General features: G+C 42.0%; 1 protein-coding gene across 4 annotated transcripts in view; it reads left to right on the top strand.

Annotated features, from left to right (window-relative positions):
- Window positions 1–24,196, top strand: part of POGZ (pogo transposable element derived with ZNF domain) — a 2,357,128-nt gene that overhangs the window by 739,885 nt on the left and 1,593,047 nt on the right. For all 4 annotated transcript variants that reach the window (XM_044080634.1, XM_044080633.1, XM_044080632.1 and 1 more), the window contains one exon: window positions 9,663–9,824. In XM_044080634.1, coding sequence (XP_043936569.1) covers window positions 9,663–9,824 — 162 coding nt within the window. The remainder of the gene's footprint in view (window positions 1–9,662; window positions 9,825–24,196) is intronic.

Below are 24,196 nucleotides of genomic sequence, written 5' to 3'. Positions count from 1 at the left end.
AGTGTTTCAAATTCTTTACAATAAAAACTGTACTTAATTCACTTGCCTAATAGCTGAGAAGATTATTTCCCAGTTATGCATTAATCCATAGCATAAAATGATTGCAGACATTCTTCACATGCTATCAAAAACCAACACATCCAGCATTACTATAAAATGTTAGGCCAGTCAAGCAGAAGAGAAGGCAGAAAAAATACTACAACAGTGGTATAGTGTAATACAGACTAGCTAACATAGTGCCTGCCTGTCAAAAGTGACTTTCACAGGAAGAAGCCAAGGAACCACCAAATCCTGTAATTTTTTAATGCTAATTCAGCAACTGGATGAGTCATTCATCAGGTAAAATACCTCCTTTAGACACACTTGTATAGTGCAGTTCAGAGACTTTCACAGAACTGGCAAGAAGCAAACATATACATTTGAATGGAATTAGTGAGTGCTGTCATGTAGATGCAGAATTTTGGAGACTCTCAAAAATCACTCATTTTCCCTGTGGAGCTGATACCAAGACAGCCATGGCACTGGTGGTATAGTGATGAGTATAGCTGCTTCCCAAGCAGTTGACCCACACTTGATTCCTGGTAGTAGAGAGGCAAAAAAGCACTTATTTTACACCACTAACCAAACTGTGCAAAGAGAGGATCACAGTTGCCTATCAGGCACCAGGATTCACTACATCACACAAACACTTAAGTCCTTGTACCATAAGTACACATATTATACAGTCATAGTACACTTGGATGTAAATGACTTGAGACACATCTCCCAGGACAATGTGAAGAGAGACATGATGGAGCTGTTGTAATGTGTGTCTGAGGCTGGTATGAATTTACTCTTGAACAGCATTCTGTCATCACAAATAATGATGCCGCATTACAAATAAAAGATTATTGACTTCAGCAGTTAGCTTAACTTTTGATATAATTCAAATAGGGTACAGTGTATATTACAGAGAGAAAAGATCGTAGACAATACTAACTGCTTTGCCATGGATGGTGTAAACCCCCCGCCACTCAGGGCTTTTGTTGTTGGCTAAATTCTTGTACATCTCTGTATTGTCTTTTTAAGCACAATCGGTCTTCTAAAGCTTCCAACATAACTAAATAGAATCCAGATAACATTAATGTATTGCTGCTATTCCCTAGGATTATGCTAGGATCATTAACAAAAAACTCCTTACTGTGGAAGAACATTGATACATACATCATCAGTGAGACCCGGTTCAAGACAAGAGAAATAACTCAGTCCATGCAGGGCTTTAATGCCTGTTACATGTTCATGCCAACTACATTAGATAAGGGCATTAAAGGTGGTGGTGTTTCCATGTTCTTAACAAAAGCATTTTATCTTTGGACTTGTTAGACAAGATAATGGCTTGGGATTCCGCCTTATCCAACTATTAACAAAACCCCTTATAATATCATAGCTAACTATAGGACAACCCCCCCCCCAAAATCCCCCTTGGTCCATACCTGCTATCTACCTAGTTCCACTACCCCACCACATTAAACATTTATGCCCAAAGATTTCTGGACTTCATCAATGCAAACTCTTTGGGTCAGTAAGTCTGCACCCCAACCAGGGATGATAAAATCTTGGACTTGGTCCTTACTAACATGGGGGCAACATTGCTCCCCACCAATTGTATTTTCCTCCCTGATCAGATCAGACCATATACTGATCACATTCACCATAAGACTGAAGCCTGAAGCATATTCCAGTTCCTTGGTATTTCTCTATTAAAAGTGAGTGATGACCTGGAAAAATTCAAACCCCCTTCTATCTTGATGACCCCACTGCCTGTACATAATCCTTTATTGCCAAATTATATGCACATGTAAATAGCTACACAGATGCATCTGTCTCCCTCAGAAATAAATTAAATGCCAAATTCAAAAGTAAACCCCAGTGGTGGAACCCTAAAAAAGATATATAATAATAATCATTGAATAATTGCATGCAAAAGTAAATCCTTCTGGAATTTATATGTAGGTTCATAGATGTTTACCGGGCTAATGGCCACAAGGGTATTTTTATGAGCTAAAATAGTCACCCAGGCAAAGGACAACCACAAAGCTTTCTTTAGCTATGTTAAAAAAATCAGAAAGAATGTCCAGCACTGTGCAGAGCTAATAGTAAGTTAAACCACATACTTAGACCCAGGGGGATATAGCCAGTCTACTAGCAGACTTCACCTTCTCCCGTCAGATCATGTGAATGCACCTGCCCCCCCAAATATGCCAAGAATAAGTTCTGAAGGCACTGTCTAAAGCCAAATCAGACTGAAACATGACTTATCAGACCCCCCCCCCTTTACAGAGGCTAATCGGTGTCAGCCTGAAAACAGGCTTTGTCCCAGATGAATGGAAGACAGCAAATGTCTTTCACTTACACAAATTGGGGTGGGGGCCCTCAGTGGATGCAAGTAATTATAGACCTATAAACCTGACCAGTCTCATCTGTAAGGCTATTGAAAGGATCATTATGGAATTAATAAATAAGGATATAGATAACTTAGACTCTTGACTTAACCCAATTCGGATTTGTCAGGAGCAGGTCCTGCCTACTTAACCTGGTTGACTTCTTTGATTATTGAAACAATGGATGAGGGCAAACTATGCATACTGCATGTATCCACATCACAAATATGTTCAACACTATCCCACATTTGGGTATTAAAGATAAATTTCCCCAGCTAAATGTTACTCCCACTGTAACTTGTTGGATAGCAAATTAGCTCACGGATAGAACCCAGAAAGTAAAGGTGGGCAATTGTACTGCCTCAAAAAGATTTGTCGGTAGTGATATATCCCAGGGTTCACTCCTTTGGCTACTCCTGTTTTTTACATGTCTGAGGTCAAACCTAATGATAAGGGCTTGTTTTCAGATTACTTCAAACTTAGTGCCATCATAAACAACCCAGAGGACACCAAGAGGATCCTTGAGGATCTGGCCCAAACAGATAGAAGGAGTTAAAACTGTGGACTAAAACTAAATGCCAAGAAACAAATAATTATGTCCTTCGGAATTTGACTCCTCTTGTAACTAACACATTGAAAATACACCCCTGATATTTGTTCCCATAATTAGGCATCTGGAAACCTTAGTCAACAATGAAATGTCCTTTGATCACCATGCATCCATTATTGTAGGGAATTCCTTTTTTTATCGCACAGCTTATAGTGAAAGGTATGGCATTCAATGTTGTAATCGTTCCGCTGTACTCAGAACTCATTAGGCAGATTATGGAGTATAATGCCTCTTTTATTATGTACCTGTCCAAACACTTGTCACAGCTAGAGTAACCACATTGCTTTCTCACTTAAAAAAAAAAAAAAATCAAGGGCCTAAAATCATAAAAACTATGCAGACCTTCTCAAAGCCTTGTCTTCCTTCTCAGTGTAATACAGGCTCTTAAGTGACATCTGCCACACACATAGATGCTGAACAAACCCTATGACATATTTGCAAGTCCGGTGGTACTTTAAACACCTGCTGAAGAGGATCTCCATCTCTTTTATAAAATAAATAGAACGTGTTGTAGAGATAGGCATGTATCACTGAGACTACTGCTTCTATGGAACCGTCTCTTCCACTCCACATAAAACAAAGTGTTTCTCTTACTTTATTCAAATTTAATTTTTATGAATGGATGGGTAACAGCTGATTCACACCCTGTTTAGCTCCCCTGTCCCTCATGGATAGGGGAAGAATGTAAATGTCCTAACATATTCTTGTTCGGGTCAACTGTAGGTCCTTCATATGTGGAATGTAGGTGCTAAAAACTGCCATGTGATGTAAGGCTTCTTTCTGTAGGTTAGTAAATACTTATGAACATTTAGAATACAACAAATAATGCTGCTACAGCAGGGAAGGCTGTGTCTCCTATTTTCATTCCAAAATTAAAGTCCATGGAAGACAGAATCTCAGCTTGTTCATGAACGTAGAAAGGAATTTTGGCAGATTAGTAGATAAAATGAAGTTTGCAGTCTGGTTACAAGACAGTTTGTATCTATCGGCCACTGAAATGTACTGCCAAAGGTATCAACATGTCATTGTGCCCCCCACCCGCTTTCTGTGCAGGATGTTAAAGAGAATGATAAAGAAAATGTCTTTTTCCTACAGAGTACTAGGGATCTCTTTTATATTTTGCAGTACTTATGAAAAATGATCTCTAAGAAACCTATTTGTATTCACTCAGTGTTTGTTAACAAGTGTCTTAAAGTAAGTAAAATAAATAAATAAATACATAAATCAGTATAATTACAGCATAGGTCATATTCGTAAGAGTTTTCTTCAGTTTTTGGTAGTCTTTAATTTGCTGTCCTCCCTTTTAGTCTGGCATTTGTGCCAAGGATGTTTTTGCAAGCACTTGGCCTTGGCCATAAGGCTGAACGACATCTACATTTATCTTTTCCTGGTTTATTACCTGATTTATAGTCAGTCTGTCGCCAACTGATGAATAATTTGAAAGTAGTTATTCTGTTTCTAGACCTCCCCCCAGGTTTACAGTGAGCAAGAAAGTTGGACTTCAGTAATATACAGAGACAAAACATTTTGTGTGATTAGTTTTGGAGAGGGGTGCCACAGACTGTTTTCTTGACACAGAATAGGATAAGTAATACTTTACCTTTATTTTACATGGTGGTTCCTGTTATGCTCATTCTCAGGATTTACCTGGACCTGTTTGGGCATAAGTCTGCTAGTGTAATGGTGGCCCAACATGAAGGTTGTACATGAAGAAGTTTCAGCATTGTATAAGAATCTTACGGGATTAAGGTTTAATTGAACTGATGGTGAACTCCTTAGCTCTGTCTGGTAGTTTACCACAGAGGAGTAAGGCTATGTTTATTTTGTAGAATGGTTTTAAGTCTCCTGGTCTTCATTTGCTTGCTTTGTGATTTTCAGCTTAGATCTTAGATTACTTCTGAGAAGGAGGCACTTGTCCTTTGTGGGTTTACTCTTGCAATAGATTAGTAAAAAAAGTAGTAATAACTCATTCTAAATTAAGGCAGACTCTTTTAGACCCATTTTTGATACAGATCCAGAAGAGAAACATTTCAAATTTCACCTAGAGAGCATATCTGAAGTCCAAGAGGGTAAAGGGGGAATGCGTCCCCTTCTCATTTGCCTTTTTACAGTATTTTGAAAGAGTTGTAAGCAGTAATTCTGGTGAATTCTGTTGCTAAAATTATTCAAGGCTATTCTGTGTATTCCTGTGGGTAGTCATCAACAGTACTGCAGTTGTGATACATAACTAAAATAAATGTGAAGGGGCATATGGATCTTGTCATTTTATAAACTTCCATACCAATATGTGTATGGTCTAACAATCTCTCAGGATGATGTTTTGTCAGCAGATTGTCTAGCAGGAGAACACAGGGTAGACATGAGATAGGAAGTTTGCATGTATTGTGAACACCAACAAAGGCTACAGACATTTTACCAAATGACAGTTGGAGAATACTGGATCAGTTTTCATCCCAGGAATTGCTCAAGCTGAGCATTGTACTGGAGATCCTCTTTGTGTATATCTTTCTACTTCTTTGATTCAAAAGGTTCTTAAAAAAACAGGTAACTCATAACTAATAGGCTGTCTTGTTGTCAGAGCAACAGCATTTCTTCCATGTAGGAGATATAATGAATGTCTTCACTTCACTTCATCTCTTAAAGAAGCATGCTAAAGAAATAATGACATCTTCCCCAACCAAGCCACGTTAAGTACAGAGACCTCTAAGCACGGCTGGTTTTAGACTAAATGGGGTTCAGGACAGTGGCACCTGTTAAGCCCATGTCAAAATCTATTTCTTCAGCCTTCTTGTGTGGGGACCACCAGCCCCAGAAGGTCTGGATATTTTGTGATGCATTTTGCACCTTATTTATTTATTTATTTATTTATGTATGTATGTATGTATGTATGTATGCATTCATTCATTCATTCATTCAGTTTTGAGAGACAGCTGTTAAATTAAACAAGTGACAAGAAAGTGAGTTACTTTTATCCAGGCAAGTCCTGCCAACCAGTTATAGCCACTTCACTTTGCATTTCAGATGTCAGGTTGAAAAAGAGGATGGGCATGTACTGTATGTATTTCAACTTTGTTCCAAACAAGCAGTTGCCACACATTAAAATATTGCATGTTGTTGCTTCACATAATCGCATTAGTCCTGCAATGTCAAAACAATAAGAAAACAGTAGTAGACAGTTAACCATCTTCAGCCACAAAAGACAGCCACAATGATTATACCCACTCTGTGCATATCAAATGTCTAGTTAAGTAGTTCATCTTACTTCTGAGAAATGAGCACTAGTTCTGTAGGGCCGGATAGTGACTGTTTATACTGAGCAAACAACAAGAGATTCAGTTATTTTCATGCAGACAAGAAAAGGTAACAGCCAACGGTAACTTCCATCTCACAGCATAGAGTAGAATTTTGGTTCCTGACAGTCAGCAGTACTCTATTTTAAAATAGATGGATTTTACCAGAGGTTAGAAAACCCACTAAGAGCAATTTTCTTTTATTAAAGTGGAACTTTTTAAACACCTTTAAAGTATCACTTGAAACACAGGCACACATATTTTAATAGAAAAGAAAACAAATTATGCAAACATTTTTCATTTTTATGCATACATTTCATGCATTTTAACAGTTATCATTCACTCCAGCATTACATAAATTGTTCAGTTCCTGCCTTCTCTTAACCCTCATTTCCCCTCCAGAATGTTAGTCTGCATGTATTTTTCCCACAAATTTCTTTTTTATGTAGTTTACTCCTCCTGTTTTTTAAGATTCCCACCTCCAGTTTTATTATATGTTTTACAATATCCAGTACTTCTATTACAGTTTTATTTATGTTTTGATTTCCATTTTTACTAATTGCTTTTTTGACCGCCAGTAACATTAAACTTAGTAAAGTCTTAGTATTGTCTAGGCAATTCATATCCAATGTCCCAGCTGAAAAGAATAATTTCCTTAGTTGCAGCCATTTGCTCCCCCATCATTTCTTAGAGTACTCTGCAGGGGATTTTTAAAGTCTGCCAACTTGTTGAACTTCCAAAAACATATTCCCAGTTACATCTTTCTTTTCCCATCACACCACCAGCATTTGCTATCTATTTAAGGAAAAATACTCTGAAATTTACTTGGGTTTAAAAATACTTGTGCAAATGCTTCCAAGCAAAAATCCCAAACCTTTTGGACTGTGTTGCATGCTTGGAGGCTTTACAGATGGCCTCCCATTGTGCCTTTGCAAGTTGCCTTTCAAATCTCTCCCTCTCTATATAGTCTTATCTGATCTCTTAAACTGATTCTCATAGTTACCTTACAGTACTTTATATGCCATACTAATTAACCCTTTTGTGATAACAACTTCTGTTCTAGACTGGACAAAAATATCTATTAGTGCTGGTCTTTTACTTGTACTTCTCTGTCCCTATACTGTGATATCAGTCTGTGGTAGGGAAGATTGTCTCTAATGTGCTGTCCAAACTTCTGGTTGACCTCATGCCATTTTATCATCTTTTCCTGTCTAGTTATTTGCTCCCAATCCCTTGGCTGCTTTGTCAGTTGTCTCCAGTAAATTCCATCCCCCTCTTGCCCATTTTATACCTCCAATTCTGTATTTCCCTTTGTCCATTCTGCTGTTGAAAATGAAAATGTATTTGCATTTGGTGTGACAAGGTAGACTTGTCCCTTTGCCATGTTAAGCTTTCAGTAATGTGAGGTTTATAGCCTTTTGTAAAGGATCACAGCTGTGCTTTGTCAACTTATCGCTTCAAGGAACCTGCTTGGTGTATAAACCAGTTCGGAAGGTACTTTTTAATTGGGGTCTCCATCTCAAGCACCATAAGAGCACATTTTTCCAAACCGTTTCTTGAAGTTTCTCTCTTGGAAGCCCTTCTTTTATAGCTATCCCTCCTTCTAGGATAGTTTGAGTCAAAGGCTCTTATAAAAAAAAGTTACTGTTTTCCTTCCTGTGTTGTATTCTTACTGTTGTATTGTTGTGTCTTGGTGAAATTAATTAATTGGTTTTCCTGTATTTTTCACAAAAATGTATTTGTTCGATTTTTTTTTTTTACTTTTGGGCTTGTATACATTCTGAAGTTTTTCTATTGAAGCCTCTAGTGAAAATGTTGCTGGCCTAATCAGACAGTTTTGTAATTAAAACTGTTGTATGTATTTAGAATCTTGCATGAATTTTTTTACATGACTACAGTAGCATTATCATCAAATCCTTTATTTGTGCAAGATGTTATGTCAGCTGTTGCTCAATTTTAAAAGCTTAATTTAGCTTCATTTTATTCCCATCTGCAAAATTTGGGAATATTATCCTTAAATGTTGTGGTTTGCATGTGTTTCCAGAAGTAAAGAGTTAAGTTTGAACAGCTTTTTTTTGTCTCTCAATCTGACTGTACTACATCTCTCAGTTGGGAAACCAGACTATTTCAGATTGAATCATAGGTTGCAGCAGGTTTGTTACAGTGCCAAATAGAAAACCTTCTAAGGTTCTGTCAGGGAGAATTCTACAGGAAGTGCTGCAGTTATCCTACATAGAATCTGTTCAGCTGCTGCTTGTGGGTTAGCCATTTGCTTGACCATTCACACTCTTTAAAATGTTTATGTGGCAACTTCTTTTTGATTGGAGACGGAGTCTTATGAAAATTGGATTAATTGTTTAGAGACTGGAGTGTTGTAGCTGTGGCACTATTTTTCATGACTGCCTGTTTGAGAGACTTGCAGCCACATGTGCTGGTGAAGGCCTGCTCTGCTGACAGTGGAGGTTTGCATACTACTACTGAAAACATGATAAGAGGTATTCTCATTTTGATCTTTTTTTTTTTTTTTTTTTTTTTTGAGGCTGTCCAATAGAACGGATCCTCTGGGGTCTTGGCTGCACTGATGTGAATGAGAGGTGTGTCCATGTCTTCCTAGCCACTCGTTGTAGTTTAGGACTTAGTGCTGCCCTTTAAGGTATAATATAGCTGCATGAAACTAAGAGGATAAGGATGACTTTGTCTTCTGATGTCATAGTGAGCATCCCACACAGCCTCTTGCAGTTGGCGCAAACTGTTAATTGTGTGAGCTGTGATTCCTGTGGTACAAGGTTTGAGCCCTCAGTCCTCATTTTTCTGTTGTGTGACCTTGAGCAAGTCAGTTAACAAGATAGTGCTTGGAAACAACTGAGAATTTGGGATAGGCCCCTGAACGATCCCTAGACTGCAAGCCTGGTGACTGCCTATAAACTATGTACTTGGATTTAACCACCTGATTTTACGGTGAGTCTGATCACATTACTGTACTTGATTGCTTGCTTAGTAATGTCTTGAGTCTTTGCAGGTTGCCAGTGAATGTGGTATACTTTGAAAATTAAGCTTGTACTTAGCAGTTCTGAGTGCTTGTTTTGTGATGTTTAATTGTGGATAAAACTTGCATTTTTCAGTAAATTATTTGAAAATGCAGTAAATGTTTCATCAAACAAGTTTATAGAAATGTACTCTGTATGACTGCTATAACACTGAGAGAAATAGCACTTTCCTGCTTATTATATGTACAGCAGTAATAAGGACTTTGCAGATGCTTTTGTTTAAACTTTGGGTTAGCTTCTTGGCTAAGAACAGAGATCTTGAACCAGAACTTTAAACTGGAAATTTATTTTACAGTTTCTGTCAACCTTCAACCTGTACCTGCACCTGCACCCACACCTGTGATTATTCCTACTTCCGTGACTACTGCAACTCTGCCAGCAACAATTGTTGGCAGTAGTATCCAGAACCATGATCCTGGTAAAAAAACAGTGGTCACTCTCTTTTCTAACAACAATGGTAAGTGCTTTATTTTTTATTGCTGGACATATCCTTTTGTTGGTATTCCCCAAAATGACTTGTTCTTTAGTTTTGAATAATTGTTTTTGTGTTTGTTTTTTGGTAGACATTTTAGCATCTTTTATTAAACCATCACAAGATATGGATATGTATATATTAATAAAAAGAAAGCCCATTAGTAACATTGCCATTGTTGTTTTTTCCCCATGCAGTGTACTCATCACTCCTGAACATTATTCTGCATGTTTTTGTCTCAGAAATTGTATTTATTTCTGTGTATTTGCTCCTTCCCTTTTTAAAATCCCACCTCCGATTCTTTTGTCTTCTTTACAGTATTCAGTACTTCAGTTGTAGTTGTTCTAGGTTCCAATTTCTATTTTTTAGGAATTTTTCTTCATCCATTAATCTTAGTCCTTACTATGTCTAGGCATTTCAGATCCAGTATGCTAGCTCAAAAGAATCCATTCCATAGTTAAGACCTTTTGCTCCCCTAATATTTCTGACAGAATACTCTGTAGGGATTTTTTTTTTAATCTGCCAACTCTTTATATTCCCTAAAAAAATGTTGCCATTTACCGGTTTTCTTTCCAATCACACCTCTAGCATTTGCTGTCTACTTGAGGAAGAATCTGCTGAAGTCATCTTTGGGTATAAAAATACCTATGTAAACACTTCCATGCAAGAATCTTAAAATGTTTTGGACTTTGTTGCATATGATCCTTGTAGATGCTCTTCATTGTCCCTTTCTAAATTGTCTTTCCAATCTTTTCTGGTCTCATCTAGTTGATTCTTTCAGTAATCATGCTATATTTTATATGGCCTACTAATAATTCAGTCTTATAAATACCTCGTCTTACGTCCCCATAAGTAAGGATATTGCTGAACCAGTTAATTTTTGGGTCGCATAGTTTACCTCTGTAGTCTCTGTTTTATCCTCATTTGCTTTTTTTGTCTTGTAAAGGCTTGAAACTGTCTCAAAATGTTATGCAACACAGAAATGCCTTTTTCTGGATTTATCAAGTGCAAAAGAACATCGTCTGCATATGAAGCAAACCTTTCTTGATTACCATACCAGTTATATCCTTTAATTTTTAAGCCCCATATTTTCTTTGCTAATGGATGTATATGAAGTAAATAAAGAAGAAATAGGACATCTCTGCTCTCTCACCTTACTTCTTGCTTCCTAGTCTTTATATATTCTGTCAAAGAATGCAAATGCTACCTTTGCCCTATTCATAAAATCCAGGCTGACACTATTGAATATTTTCTGTGCATCAAGACCAACTAATAAAAGTGATACTTTCTTACACTCTTCTACCTTGAGGATCTTCATTGTTCTATTAATTGTCAGTTGTTTGCCTTCCCCAGAAAACCACAGTAATGTGTATCTTAGCAATTGTGGCATAACGTTTGCCATTCTCCTAGCTAGTATTGGTATAAAAAGGTGACACTTATGGATTAAAAATTGAAATGAGTCTCTGTGAAACAACACCAGAAGGGGTGATGTTCATCGTGTTTTACTGTTGCAGTCAATTCTCTTGGGTTATCCTGCTGGCAGGCTACCCGCAGTCGGCCAGAATTCCAAAGTCTAGATCCGGCGTCGGTTGCTGTCGCCTCTTGCCTGACGTCAGTGTGCCAGGGGTATAAAAGATGCAACCGACGCCATTTTCTTCAGTCTTTCTTGCCGCGTGGTGCCCGAAGCAAAAGCAGTTCACAAGTGCCAGTCGGCTGACTCCTGAGATTTTCAAATCTGAATTTCAGAACCAAAGTCTTCATTAAAGCTAAGTACCCCGTTGGGGAAACTTTTTTCTTGCTCCAGACCAATGTCAGAAAAAGTTAACAATTGTATTTCTTGTGGGAAGCAAATACCTCATAAGGATTTTCACTTACTGTATTCCTTGCCTAGGCCCTGATCACAACGTTGCTAGCTGTCGGTTTTGTGCTAGATTCAACCAACGCACTATCAAGCGTCGGCTCGATTTTGCATTTCATTACTTTGGCCGAAGATTTAATTATATAATGCTGGCGGAACAGCTGACAACTGGAGTTTACAAAAAACACAAGGAGGATAGGCATCCGAGGTCCAAAACCGATGAAGCCTCTTCTAGGCCAGTCACCGGTTCTCAGTGAGGCGCTTTCGCAGCCCCTGACGCCCGCTACCTCAGAGCCACAGGCTGCTACCGACTCCCACGTGGAGCCGACTGGGCCTCTGGAAATTCAAGGTATTGGACACTCGGAAATCAATCCCTCAGATAGGTCCGGAGCCGCTAAGCAGGTATCTGCTTCTGAGGGTGTTTTCAGACCTACATAACTATATGTTAAGCCATCTTCAGCTTCAAAGACAAAGACTAAAGCAGCTCTAAAGACAAAGAAACAAGTACAGCATTCTCCTATTCAGACTTCCATGCCTAAAAAACAGATGCTTAAAATGGCCGAAGACCTAATTACTTTGATTAGGGGCTCCCATCCCCCTCCTGATAAGAGGCCTAGGCAAGAGACAGAGTATGATTCTTCTGATCAGGTATCTATTTCCTCTGATTCCTCTTCTGAACAGGATTACTCCATGCTTCCCTATGAGGATTCTGATGCTGAAGAATCCATTCCTTCAGCCTCTCCTCCTGAGGACTATTCTTTTGGGGAAACACTGCATACTATGAGGGAGCATTTTCACTGGGAGAGCCAAGATTATTCTGAGTCTAAGAAAAGGCTCAGAGACTTCCTGCTTCTTCCTCAGCACAGACCCCTTGCTATTCCACCTGTTCTAGACATTGTAGCTAATGTATTTTCAGAGTCTGGACTGTCCCCTGACTCTTTTCCCCCTGCACCTGCTAAGCCAGACAGATACTACAGGGTCACGGATTCTCATAAATTCCTATATAAAAACCCTGCTGCTGACCCAGAAACTATATCTCAGGGTCCCAAGGGGGTTAAAACTTCCACTGCAAAAAAACCCTGTCCCCTCTGAAAGGGATTCTAGGGCTCTAGACAGATGGGGGAAAAAAGTTTACACTTCTGCCACCCTGGCTGTAAGGGCTTTAAATTGTCAATTTCATATGCTTAAATATCAGCAATATTTAATGTCACTTCTTAAACAGAAAATGTTGACAAATACTGAATGTTCAGAGAACAAGGAATTGCAGGATTTATTGCATGCAACTGAACAAGTGGGAAAGCATACTTTGCAAAGTGGTTATGATTCACTGGAGGCCTCTTGCAGGGCCGCTGTTACAGGTTCTGTTATTAGAAGGCATGCTTGGTTAAAGGAACAAAATCTGCCTGATCATGTTAAAGCAAAATTATTAGATGCACCATTACAGCATGATACTTTGTTTGGTACTAAAGCAGAAGAGGTGTTGAAAAAAATGGAGGATAAAGAAAAATCTGTGCAGACAGTCAAGGATTTCTTACAGGTACAGCCACCCAGGTTTAGCAGGAACTGGCCTTCTAAAAATTGGTCCTTTCCAGTCTCAGACAGACCACAAAGAGGCAGATACAGGCGTCCCAGAGGCAGATCTCTGCCCCAAGGCTCATACAGGCCTAAACAGTGGGGTGCTCCTACCTCCAAAAGCAGAGAAGACAAATCACAGCCTTACAGGAAACAGTCCCAATGACTTTCCTCTACCAGTTCCAAGAAGTTTTCTTTTGACAGCCCCCTTAGGGGGAAAACCAACACTTTTTTCATCAAATTGGCAAATGGTTACCCAAGACAAATGGGTTCTGAACATAGTGTTCCAAGGCTACAGGTTCCATTGTCACACCCTACCAAGGTCAAAGGGCATGCCAGACCTGCCACACAGTCAATGGGCAGAGGCACAAAAACAAAGTACAGCCCTCATGGAGATGAGGGCCATTCAGCAAGTACCACAACAAGAGCAGGGGCAAGGATTTTACTCCAGACTTTTTCTAGTACCCAGGTAGGACAAAACCTGGAGACCAATTCTGGACCTGTCTATACTAAATACGTTTCTGGACGTTCCAAAATTCAAGATGTTGACTCTTCAGCAGCTACTGCACATGCTGGGCAAGTGGGTTTGGCTCATAACTTTGGAGCTAAAAGAGGCATACCTGCATGTCCCAATCAGACAATCTTGCAGAAGATACCTCAGATTCATAGCTGGCTCAATGCATTACCAAATGTTCTTCGTGTTTCACTGTTGCAGTCATAACTGTAGGGTACTCCTGCCGGCAGGCAGCCCGAGGTCGGCCAGAATATCAAAGTCTGGGTCCGGCGTCAGCTGTATCAGCAAGAACCCTGACGTCAGAACGCATGGGTATAAAGCTGACAGCCGACGCCATCTTCTCCAGTCTTTCTTGCCATGCGGTGCAAAGCAGTTCGCTAGTTGTTGGTTGGCATTTTCAAGACAACGTGGTGTAATTGTCGTCGGTCCGAAGTTTTCTACTTCTCTTCTCAAAGCTAAGTACCCCGTTGGGGAAACCTTTTTCTTGCTCCTCCAATGTCAGAAAAAGTTAATAATTGTGTATCGTGTGGAAAACAAATACCTCATAAAGATTTCCACTCTTACTGTCTACTTTGCTTAGGCCCTGACCACGACGTTTCTTGCTGTCGGTTCTGTGCCAGGTTTAATTCTCGCACTATCAAGCGTAGGTACGATTGGGCCTTGAATTACTTTGGTAGACGATTTAATTATAGGATGTCGTCGGATACTTTACCGACTACTGGAATACAGAAGAAACGCAAAGACAAGGACAGGCCTCCGAGGTCCAAACAGGATACTTTGCAGCCGGAGCCAGCCGGGTTCGGTCGTCAGTGAGGCGCTTTTGCAGCCCCTGTCGTCCGCCACTTCAGAACCGATGGCCGACACGGACTCCCATGGGGAGCCATCTAGGCCTAGTAATTTGTCTGCTGCAGGACCTTCGGACGTCGCTCCTTCAGATGGGTCCGGAACCGCTGTGCAGGTACCGGCTTCTGAGGGGTCTTCAGGCCTTCACATATTACTATTTCCACAAAGACAAAGGCTAAGTCAAAGACTCCTGTTAAACCCAGACCTTCTGCTCAAGCTTCTTCGGATTCAACTCCTAAGACTCAGAAGCAATTACTACGGATGGCTGAGGATTTATTAACTATGATTAGGGGCTCTCACCCTCCTCCTGAGAAAAGGCCTAGACAGGATAAACCTCATGATTCCTCTGATCAGGCTTCTGTATCTTCAGTTTCTTCCTCTGATCAGGATTATTCTTTTCCTCCTTATGAGGATTCGGATGCAGAGGATTCTGTTCCCTCTGCCTCTCCCCCTGAAGATTTCTCTTTTGGGGAAACCTTGCATGAGATGAGGGAGCATTTTCATTGGGAAGGTCAGGATTATTCTGCTTCCAAAAAGAAACTTAGGGAATTTCTTCTTCTCCCTCAAAACAGGCCTTTAGCTATTCCTCCTGTACTTGACATTGTGGATGATGCCTTCTCTGAAGCTAACTTGAATCCTGATTCCATGCCGCCTGCTCCTTCTAAGCCTGATAGATTTTACAGGGTCCCTGATTCCCATCAATTCTTATTTAAGAACCCTTCTACTGATCCTGAAACTATTTCGCAGGGTTCCAAGGCTGCTAAGGCCGCTTCCTCTAAGAATCCTATACCCTCTGAAAAGGATTCTCGTGCCCTGGACAGGTGGGGCAAAAAGGTTTATACTTCAGCTACCCTTTCTATTAGTGCTTTAAATTGCCAGTTTCACATGTTTAAGTATCAACAGTTTCTTTTATCTGTTTTAAAACAAAGACTTTCTACCTTTCCTGCATGTGCTGAGGACAAGGAATTACAGGATGTGTTGCATGCAACTGAACAAGTTAGCAAACATAGTTTACATTGTGGTTTTGATGCCTTAGAGGCTTCCTGCAGGGCTGCTGCCTCTGGTACTGTTATCAGGAGACATGCTTGGCTTCGTGAGCAGAATTTACCTGAACAAGTTAAGGCTAAATTGCTAGATGCCCCTGTTCAGCATGATGTCTTATTTGGATCTAAGGCTGAGGAGGTTATTAAAAAGATGGAAGAAAAAGCCAAGTCTATGCAGACTGTAAAAGATTTTTTGCAAGTACAGCCTCCTAGATTTTCTAGAAATTGGCCCTCCAAAAATTGGTCTTTTCCCACTTCTGACAGGCCTCAAAGGGGAAGATATAGACGCTCCAGAGGTCGGGCGCAGGCTCGGGCCTCTTACAGATCTAGACAGTGGACTGCTTCTTCACCTAGAAGGGGAGAAGACAGACCTCAAACGCAAAGAAAGCAGACCCAATGACTCCTTCTGTTGGGCTACAGGTCCTCCTTCCCTGGATGCCCCTCTCGGAGGAAAACCTTCTCTTTTTTACCAGAATTGGACTCACATTACCCAGGACAAATGGGTGTTAGACGTGATTTTGAAAAGCTACAGATTCCACTTTCACACTCTGCCAAGGCCTTCCGGCTGGCCAGATCTGCCAAAACATCAATGGACAGAGGCCTTAAATCAAGTGGACGCTTTATTAGCCTTAAGAGCCATAGAACCTGTTCCACCTCTAGAGGTGGGGAAAGGTTTTTATTCAAGACTTTTTCTGGTCCCAAGAAAACAAAACTCCTGGAGACCTATTCTGGACCTCTCAATTTTAAACACCTTTTTGGAAATTCCAAAATTCAAGATGCTTACTCTTCAACAACTTCTCCCAATGCTCTCACAAGATGCTTGGATGGTAACATTGGACTTAAAAGAGGCTTACTTACACGTCCCCATAAGGCAACAATGCAGAAAGTACCTCAGATTCAAGGCAGGCTCGAGACACTTCCAATTCTCTGTACTGCCATTTGGCTTATCTACTGCGCCCAGAGTTTTTACCAAATGCCTGGCTCCAGTAGTAGCTTACTGCAGACTTCAGGGGATTCAGATTTGCCCCTATCTGGATGACTGTCTAATTCAGGCAGACAGCAAAGACCTTTTACTTCAACACCTGCATTTTGTTCAACGTCTTCTCCTTCTACTGGGATTCTCAGTGAACACAAAAAAGTCACATTTGATTCCTTCTCAACGAATAATCTTTTTGGGAGCTCTTCTAGACACAAGTTTACAGATGGCCTTCCTTACTCCAGAAAAACAGTTACAGCTGGCTTCAGTCTTCAAGACCTTGGCAACCTTGACTCAGCTCACTGCAAGGAAATTCCTGCAGGCTTTGGGCTACATGGCCTCTTGCATCCTGTTGATTCCAAATGCGAGGCTTCACATGAGGAAACTTCAATGGTACCTAAAGAGTGTATGGTCTCAGCATTGCCACAGTCTGGATACAATGATTCCACTGATTCCCTGCCTCCAGAAGGAATTCCTTTGGTGGTCCAGGGCATGTGTTTTGAACGAAGGGAAGCCCTTTCGTCTTCCTCAACCTACTCAGATCATAACCACGGACGCTTCGGATTATGCTTGGGGAGCTCATTTTCTAGACAAATGCCAACAGGGCTCTTGGACAAACAAACACCTTCTATGGCACATCAACTTGAAAGAAATGTTGGCAGTCCAAAATGCTCTTCTAGCCTTCCAGACTCTTTTGAAGCCAGGACCTCTGCTAATTCGAACAGACAATACCACAGTCATGTGGTACATAAACAAGCAAGGGAGCTCTCACTCTTACCCCCTTTGCAGACTTACCATGACTTTATGGGACACTGCCCTAAATTTGAATCTGGATCTTCAGGCACAGTTCATTCCAGGAAATCAGAATCTCTTAGCAGACAGCTTAAGCAGAAACATTTTGGATCCTCACGAATGGATGTTGGACCCCAACTTATTCAGCAAGATAACTGCAGTTTGGGGCTGTCCTCAGATAGATCTGTTTGCGTCCCATCTCAACCATCAGTTGCCTCTCTTTTGCACCAGGTCCTTCCACAAGACAGCTTGGAAAGTGGATGCCTTGTCCTTCAGCTGGAGGAATCTTTCGGGATATGCCTTCCCTCCTCTTCCTCTTCTGCCTCGGGTATTGCTAAAGATAAAGCCGGACAAACCCAGACTGATCATTTTGATAGCTCCAAATTGGCCTCTTCAGTTTTGGTATCCAACTCTACTGCACCTTTGCTTGGAACCCCCTTGGAGTCTTCCTCTGACCCATTCTCTACTGTCCCAGCATCAGGGTCAGGTATTTCACTCTCAAATCAAGACTCTCTGCCTGGCAGCTTGGCTCATCAAAGGCAATTGATTCCTTCCTCTCTTCCTAAACAAGTTTTGGATATTCTTTTGGAACCTAGGCGTCCTAGTACAAGGAAATCTTATGCTTCTAAATGGAAAAGATTTTGTATTTGGATGCAGGATCGTGGTTCTGATCCTTTTTTACCTGATATTCCCTCTATTTTACTTTATCTCTCAGACCTTTTGATTAAAGGTCTTTCCTTTTCTTCCATTAAAATTCATGCTTCTGCTCTTTCGGCTCATTTCAGTTGTGATCCTCCCATTTTTTCCCACCAGCTGGTTAGATAATTTCTGAGAGGAGCTAAGAATTTAAGACCTCCTAGATCTCCTCCTGTCCCTCCTTGGGATCTCAACTATGTCTTGGAAAAGCTTACTTTGCCTCCTTTTGAGCCTGCTGCCTCTGCGGATATTAAGTTCTTATCCTGGAAGACAGCTATCTTGTTGGCCTTGACTTCTGCCAGAAGGGTGTCTGAGTTGCAAGCCCTCATGGCCGTGGAACCATACCTCATCTTCCATCGGGACAGAGTTTCCTTGAGGACCAGTCCTACTTTTATGCCTAAGGTAGTTTCTAGAGTGGCTCTAAATCAGACTATTCACCTTCCTACCTTTTTCCCAAAACCCCAAAATAAGGGGGAAAGGATTTTGCATTCATTGGACGTACACAGGCAACTACGTTTTTACCTGGACAAGACTAAAGATTTCAGAAAATCGGATCAATTGCTTATCTCATTTGCTTCCAGTTCTCTAGGTAAAGCTATTTCTAAGCAAACTGTTTCCAAATGGATTGCTCATGGAATAAGATATTGTTACTCTCTTTATGGAAAACAGATTCCAGGTACTGTCAGGACTCATTCTACTAGAGCAGCTGCCACTTCAGCAGCCTTTCTCAGAGGAGTTCCTACTAAGGACATTCTGGAGGCTGCCACTTGGAGCTCTGTGCATACCTTTTCCAAGCACTATAACCTCCCTTTGTACTCTAAGTCTAGGGCAAGCTTTGCCTCTGCTGTTTTGCAGGGTCTTCTAGCTGCTCCTTCTTCTTCATAACCTCCTCCCGTGTTCTCAGCTTTGGGATTCTACCCTACAGTTATGACTGCAACAGTGAAACACGAAGAACATAGTACAGTTGTGTATACCTACCATAAATGTAGATGTTCGAGTGTCTTCACTGTTGCAGTCGGTGTTTTCCTCCCTCCAGACCCCTCTTGTTTCTTTTTTGCTTACTTTGTTTCCTTTTCCACTACCTTTCTGGTGTATTTGTGTTCCCCTTGGGACACCTTTTGGTTTTATGGGGGCTTCTAACATCAGGGGCAAGAAAGGCTGGAGAAGATGGCGTCGGCTGTCAGCTTTATACCCATGCGTTCTGACGTCAGGTTTCTTGCTGATACAGCCGACGCCGGACCCAGACTTTGATATTCTGGCCGACCTCGGGCTGCCTGCCGGCAGGAGTACCCTACAGTTATGACTGCAACAGTGAAGACACTCGAACATCTACATTTATGGTAGGTATACACAACTGTACTTTCTCTGCACTGCCCTTTGGCTTATCTACTGCGCCCAGGGTCTTTACAAAATGCCTGGCACCAGTAATTGCGTTTTGCAGATAAAAAGGAATTCAAATATATCCCTACTTGGACGACTGCCTAATTCAAGCAGAGAACAAAGACACTCTTCTAAAGCATGTGACATTTGTAAAAAGATTACTAATTGGCCTAGGGTACACAGTAAACGAAAGGAAATCAAAACTAGTGCCCTCTCAAGAGGTAATATTCCTGGGTGCAAGCTTAAATACAACTGCCCATATGGCTTATCTCACTCCAGACAAGCAAAAACAACTGACTACTTCAAGAAATTGGTAACAAAAACCCACTTATCTGCAAGGAAAATCCTGCAGGCCTTGGGTTTCATGGCATCCTGCATTCTACTAATTCCATATGCCAGACTGCATATGAGGAAACTACAATGGTATCTGAAAAGTATTTGGACTCAGCATTGCCACAACCTGGAGACAGTAATTGCACTCATTCCCTTCCTACAACAGGAGTTTCGATGGTGGGCAGAAGCCTGTCACCACAACAAGGGTCTGCCATTCAGTTTACCCACAACCAGACAGACACTGACAACGGATGCATCAGATTATGCCTGGGGGGCCCATATGGCGAGAAAATATATTCAGGGCACATGGCCTGCAAACCAGATGCATCTTCACATCAATCAAAAAGAGGTGCTAGCTGTTCAAAATGTCCTGACAGCTTCCAAGGACCTGCTTCATCCAGGACAATTACTGATAAAGACGGACAACACTACGGTCATGTGGTTCATAAACAAGCAGGGGGGGGGTACTCATTCCTACCCCCTCTGCAGACAAGCCAGTGACCTTATGGGACACAGCATTGGCTTTTCAAGTTCACCTGCAAGCACAGTTCCTGCCAGGAAAAACAAATTCTCTGGCAGACGAACTAAGCAGAAACCTCATGGATCCCCACGAATGGAAACTGGATCCACATGTCTTCAGGATGATAATAAGGAAATGGGGATGCCCAGACATAAATCTATTTGACTCCCCTCACAACTGTCAATTGCAGAGATTTTGCACAAGGATTTACCACAAGCAAGCATGGAAAGTGGACGCCCTATCATTCAGCTGGAAAAATCTAACAGTATATGCTTTTCCCCCTCTGCCTCTCCTTCCCAGAGTACTCCTAAAGGTCAGACAAGAGAAGCCAAAAATGATTCTGATTGCACCAGACTGGCCACGCCAGCACTGGTACCCAATCCTAAACAGCTTGTCTCAAGGTCCAGCATGGATATTGCCTCAAACTTCTCACTTGCTGACCCAACAAAACAATCAGATCCTGCACAGCCAACTCGGGACCTTAAATCTGGCAGCATGGCGGATTATGTAGCTATTCAGAACACTCCTCTTTCAAAAGCTGTTATGGATGTTATCTTGGAGGCCAGGAGGCCCAGTACCAGAAAATCTTATGCAGAAAAATGGAAGAGATTCTGTGCTTGGAACCAGGAACAAGGCATTGACACGTCTGTACCAAATATTCCTCAGATTTTACAATACCTAACTGAGATGCTGAACAAAGGCCTTTCTTTCTCATCAATTAAGATTCATGCCTCTGCCATTTCTGCACATTACAATACGGAACCACCTATAGTTTCTCATCCTTTAATAAGGCAGTACCTCAGAGGGGCCAAAAACATTAGGCCTCCAAGGAGAGCACCAATTCCGGCCTGGGACCTCAATTATGTTTTGGAAAAACTCACACTGCCTCCTTTCGAGCCAGCATCAACAGCAGATATTAAATTCTTATCCTGGAAAACAGCTCTGCTCCTAGCCATAATCTCTACAAGGCGAGTCTCGGAGTTACAAGCACTCATGGCTGTGGAACCTTTCATCATTTTTCATCCAGGCAGGGTTTCTCTGAGGACAAACCCTACATTTATGCCTAAGGTGGTGTCCATTGTGGCTCTCAATCAAACCATTCACTTGCCTACCTTTTACCCAAATCCACAGAACAAAGGTGAGAAAATTCTGCACTCTTTGGACATACACAGGCAGTTACGCTTCTACTTGGACAGAACTAAAGCTTTCAGAAAGACTGAGCAACTTTTAGTGTCATATGCTGCACAAGGAAAGGCTATCTCAAAACAGACTATTTCAAAATGGATAGGCCATTGCATCCGTTTCTGCTATTGTCGACATGGCAAATCAGTGCCTAAGGGCATTAGGCCTCATTCCACCAGAGCAGCAGCCACTTCAGCAGCCTTCCTCAGAAGAGTACCAGCCAAAGAAATCTTAGAGGCTGCAACTTGGAGTTCAGTGCACACCTTTACAAGCACTACCACTTGCCTCTCTACTCTAAGTCCAGAGCAGGCTTCGCCAATGCAGTTCTGCAGGGCCTCATAGCCTCTCCAAATCCTATTTAGCCCAGCCACCCATCCTCAGCTTTGGGATTCTACCCAAGAGTAATGACTGCAACAGTGAAACACGATGAACATAGTACAGATGTCCTTCAAGGATGCATCTGCAGTCCTTACATATGGGTTGTCCTGCCTCAGGCATCCCTTCGGTCGGCCGGATTCCAAAGTCTGGGTCCGGCGTTGGCTGATGTCGCCCCTTTCCCGACGTCACTGCACCTGGGATATAAAAGCGTAAGCCGACGCCATCTTCCCCAGTCTTTCTTGCCGTGCGGTGCCCGAAGCAGAAGCAGTTCGCAAGTGCCGGTCGGCCAGCTCCTGTGATTCCAGCTAACCGAAGACTTCAAAAAGCTAAGTACCCCGTTGGGGACTCTTTCTTGCCTCAGCCGATGTCAGATCAAACGGTTAAAGTTAATAATTGTTTAACTTGTGGGAAACAAATACCTCATAAGGATTTCCACTCTTACTGCCTACCCTGCCTAGGCCCAGACCACGACGTCTCAGCCTGTGCAGCCTGTGCTTCTTTCAATAGATGCACTCTTAGGCGTCGCGCGGAGTTTGCAGAGGAATTTTTTGGGGATAAATACTTTTACAACATGCCGTCGGAGCTTCTGACACCTCATTTACCCAAAAAACGGAAGGACAAGGACTGACACACGCGGACCTTGGTTTCGGCCGAAACCACGCCTAGGCCTACCGCGAGTGTCTCGGTGCCTGCTGAAACCGAATCCTCGGTGCTTTCGACCGACGAAACCGCTCAACCGACAACCTCGGCCCCGGAGGCCTCCTCTGAGTCGGTCATAGAATTTCCTTCTGAAACTGGTGCTCTGGAAATATCCGACACCATTTCTCTGGATAAGACTATTCCAGCACGTGGGGCAGCCAGGCCTCCTGCATCCATGTCCATAAAGGCATTTACACGTGCTAAAGCTGCTAAACAGCCAAAATCTCTCCCTCCCAAGGTTATTCCTCAGGGATCCACTACCGATTCACAGATTCTAAGTTTAGCTGAGGACCTTATTTCCCTAATTAGGGGCTCTCAGCCACATCCGGACAGGGGCTCTCAACCTCCTCAAGACAAAAGGCCCAGGATTGAGCAGCCAGTTCCCCAGTCTTCTGATGAGGCCTCAGATGACTCTGCCCTATCAGACTACCAGGAGGAGGCCTTTACGGCCTACGAGGATTCTGATGCAGAGGAATCTATTCCCTCGGCCTCCCCTCCTGAGGAGTTGTCCTTTGGGGAGACCCTTCACTCCATGAGAGAGCATTTCAAATGGCAGGGCCAGGAATTCTCTTTCTCCTGGAAGAGACTAAGGACTTTTTTGCATTTACCTCAGCATAGACCTTTGGCTATTCCTCCTGTTTTAAATGTCATTGATGATGTGTATTCTGAGTCTAGTATTTCCCCTGACTCCCTTCCTCCGGCTCCTGTCAAACCCGACAGGTACTACATGGTCCCGGACTCGCATCATTTCCTTTACAAGGGCCACTCTGCTGACCCAGAAACTGTTTCCCAGGGCCCTAAAGGGGTTGCAACCACCACTACTAAGAACCCACTTCCTTCTGAAAGGGAGTCCATGGCTTTAGATAGATGGGGTAAAAAGGTGTATACTTCTTCCACTCTTTCTATGAGGGCATTAAATTGTCAATTCCATATGATACAGTACCAAGAGTATTTGTTAGATGAATTGCATAAAAAACTATCTTCACCTGAACCCCTAGATCGCAAGGCTCTTCAGGATCTGGTACATAACTCCCAGCAGGTTAGCAACCATTTCTTGCAGTCTGGTTATGATGCATTGGAAGCTTCATGTAGGTCAGCAATGACAGGTGCAGTCATACGTAGACATGCTTGGCTGAAAGAACAAACTCTGCCAGATCATGTTAAAGCAAAGCTTTTGGATGCTCCGCTGGAAAAGCAAAAGTTATTTGGCTCCACGGCTCAAGAGGTATTAAAGAAATTTGAGGAAAAGGCTAAATCAGTACAAACAGTCAAAGAGTTCCTACAGGTCCAACCACCAAGATTCAGCAGAAATTGGCCTTCTAAGAATTGGTCTTTTCCGGACACAGACAGATTTCAAAGAGGCAGAAACAGGCGTGCCAGAGGTAGAGGGCAAGCTCGAGGCTCCTACAGAGGACGTCAATGGCAGCCTCCTAACCAGAGAGGTACTACAGGACCTACAACTACTACACAAGGACCATCTCAATGACTTGACCATGACCCCGCCAACCAGGGCTCAATTGGAAGCACCTTTGGGCGGAAAGCTATCTTTATTCTCAAAAAATTGGCACAGC

Source organism: Protopterus annectens, chromosome 8.part0 (genome assembly GCF_019279795.1).
Source record: "Protopterus annectens isolate FY-2018-M chromosome 8.part0, PAN1.0, whole genome shotgun sequence".
NCBI classification, from domain to species: Eukaryota; Metazoa; Chordata; order Ceratodontiformes; family Protopteridae; genus Protopterus; species Protopterus annectens.
The sequence above is the reverse complement of the archived record's forward strand: the minus strand, read 5'-3'. Positions and strand labels throughout refer to the sequence as shown.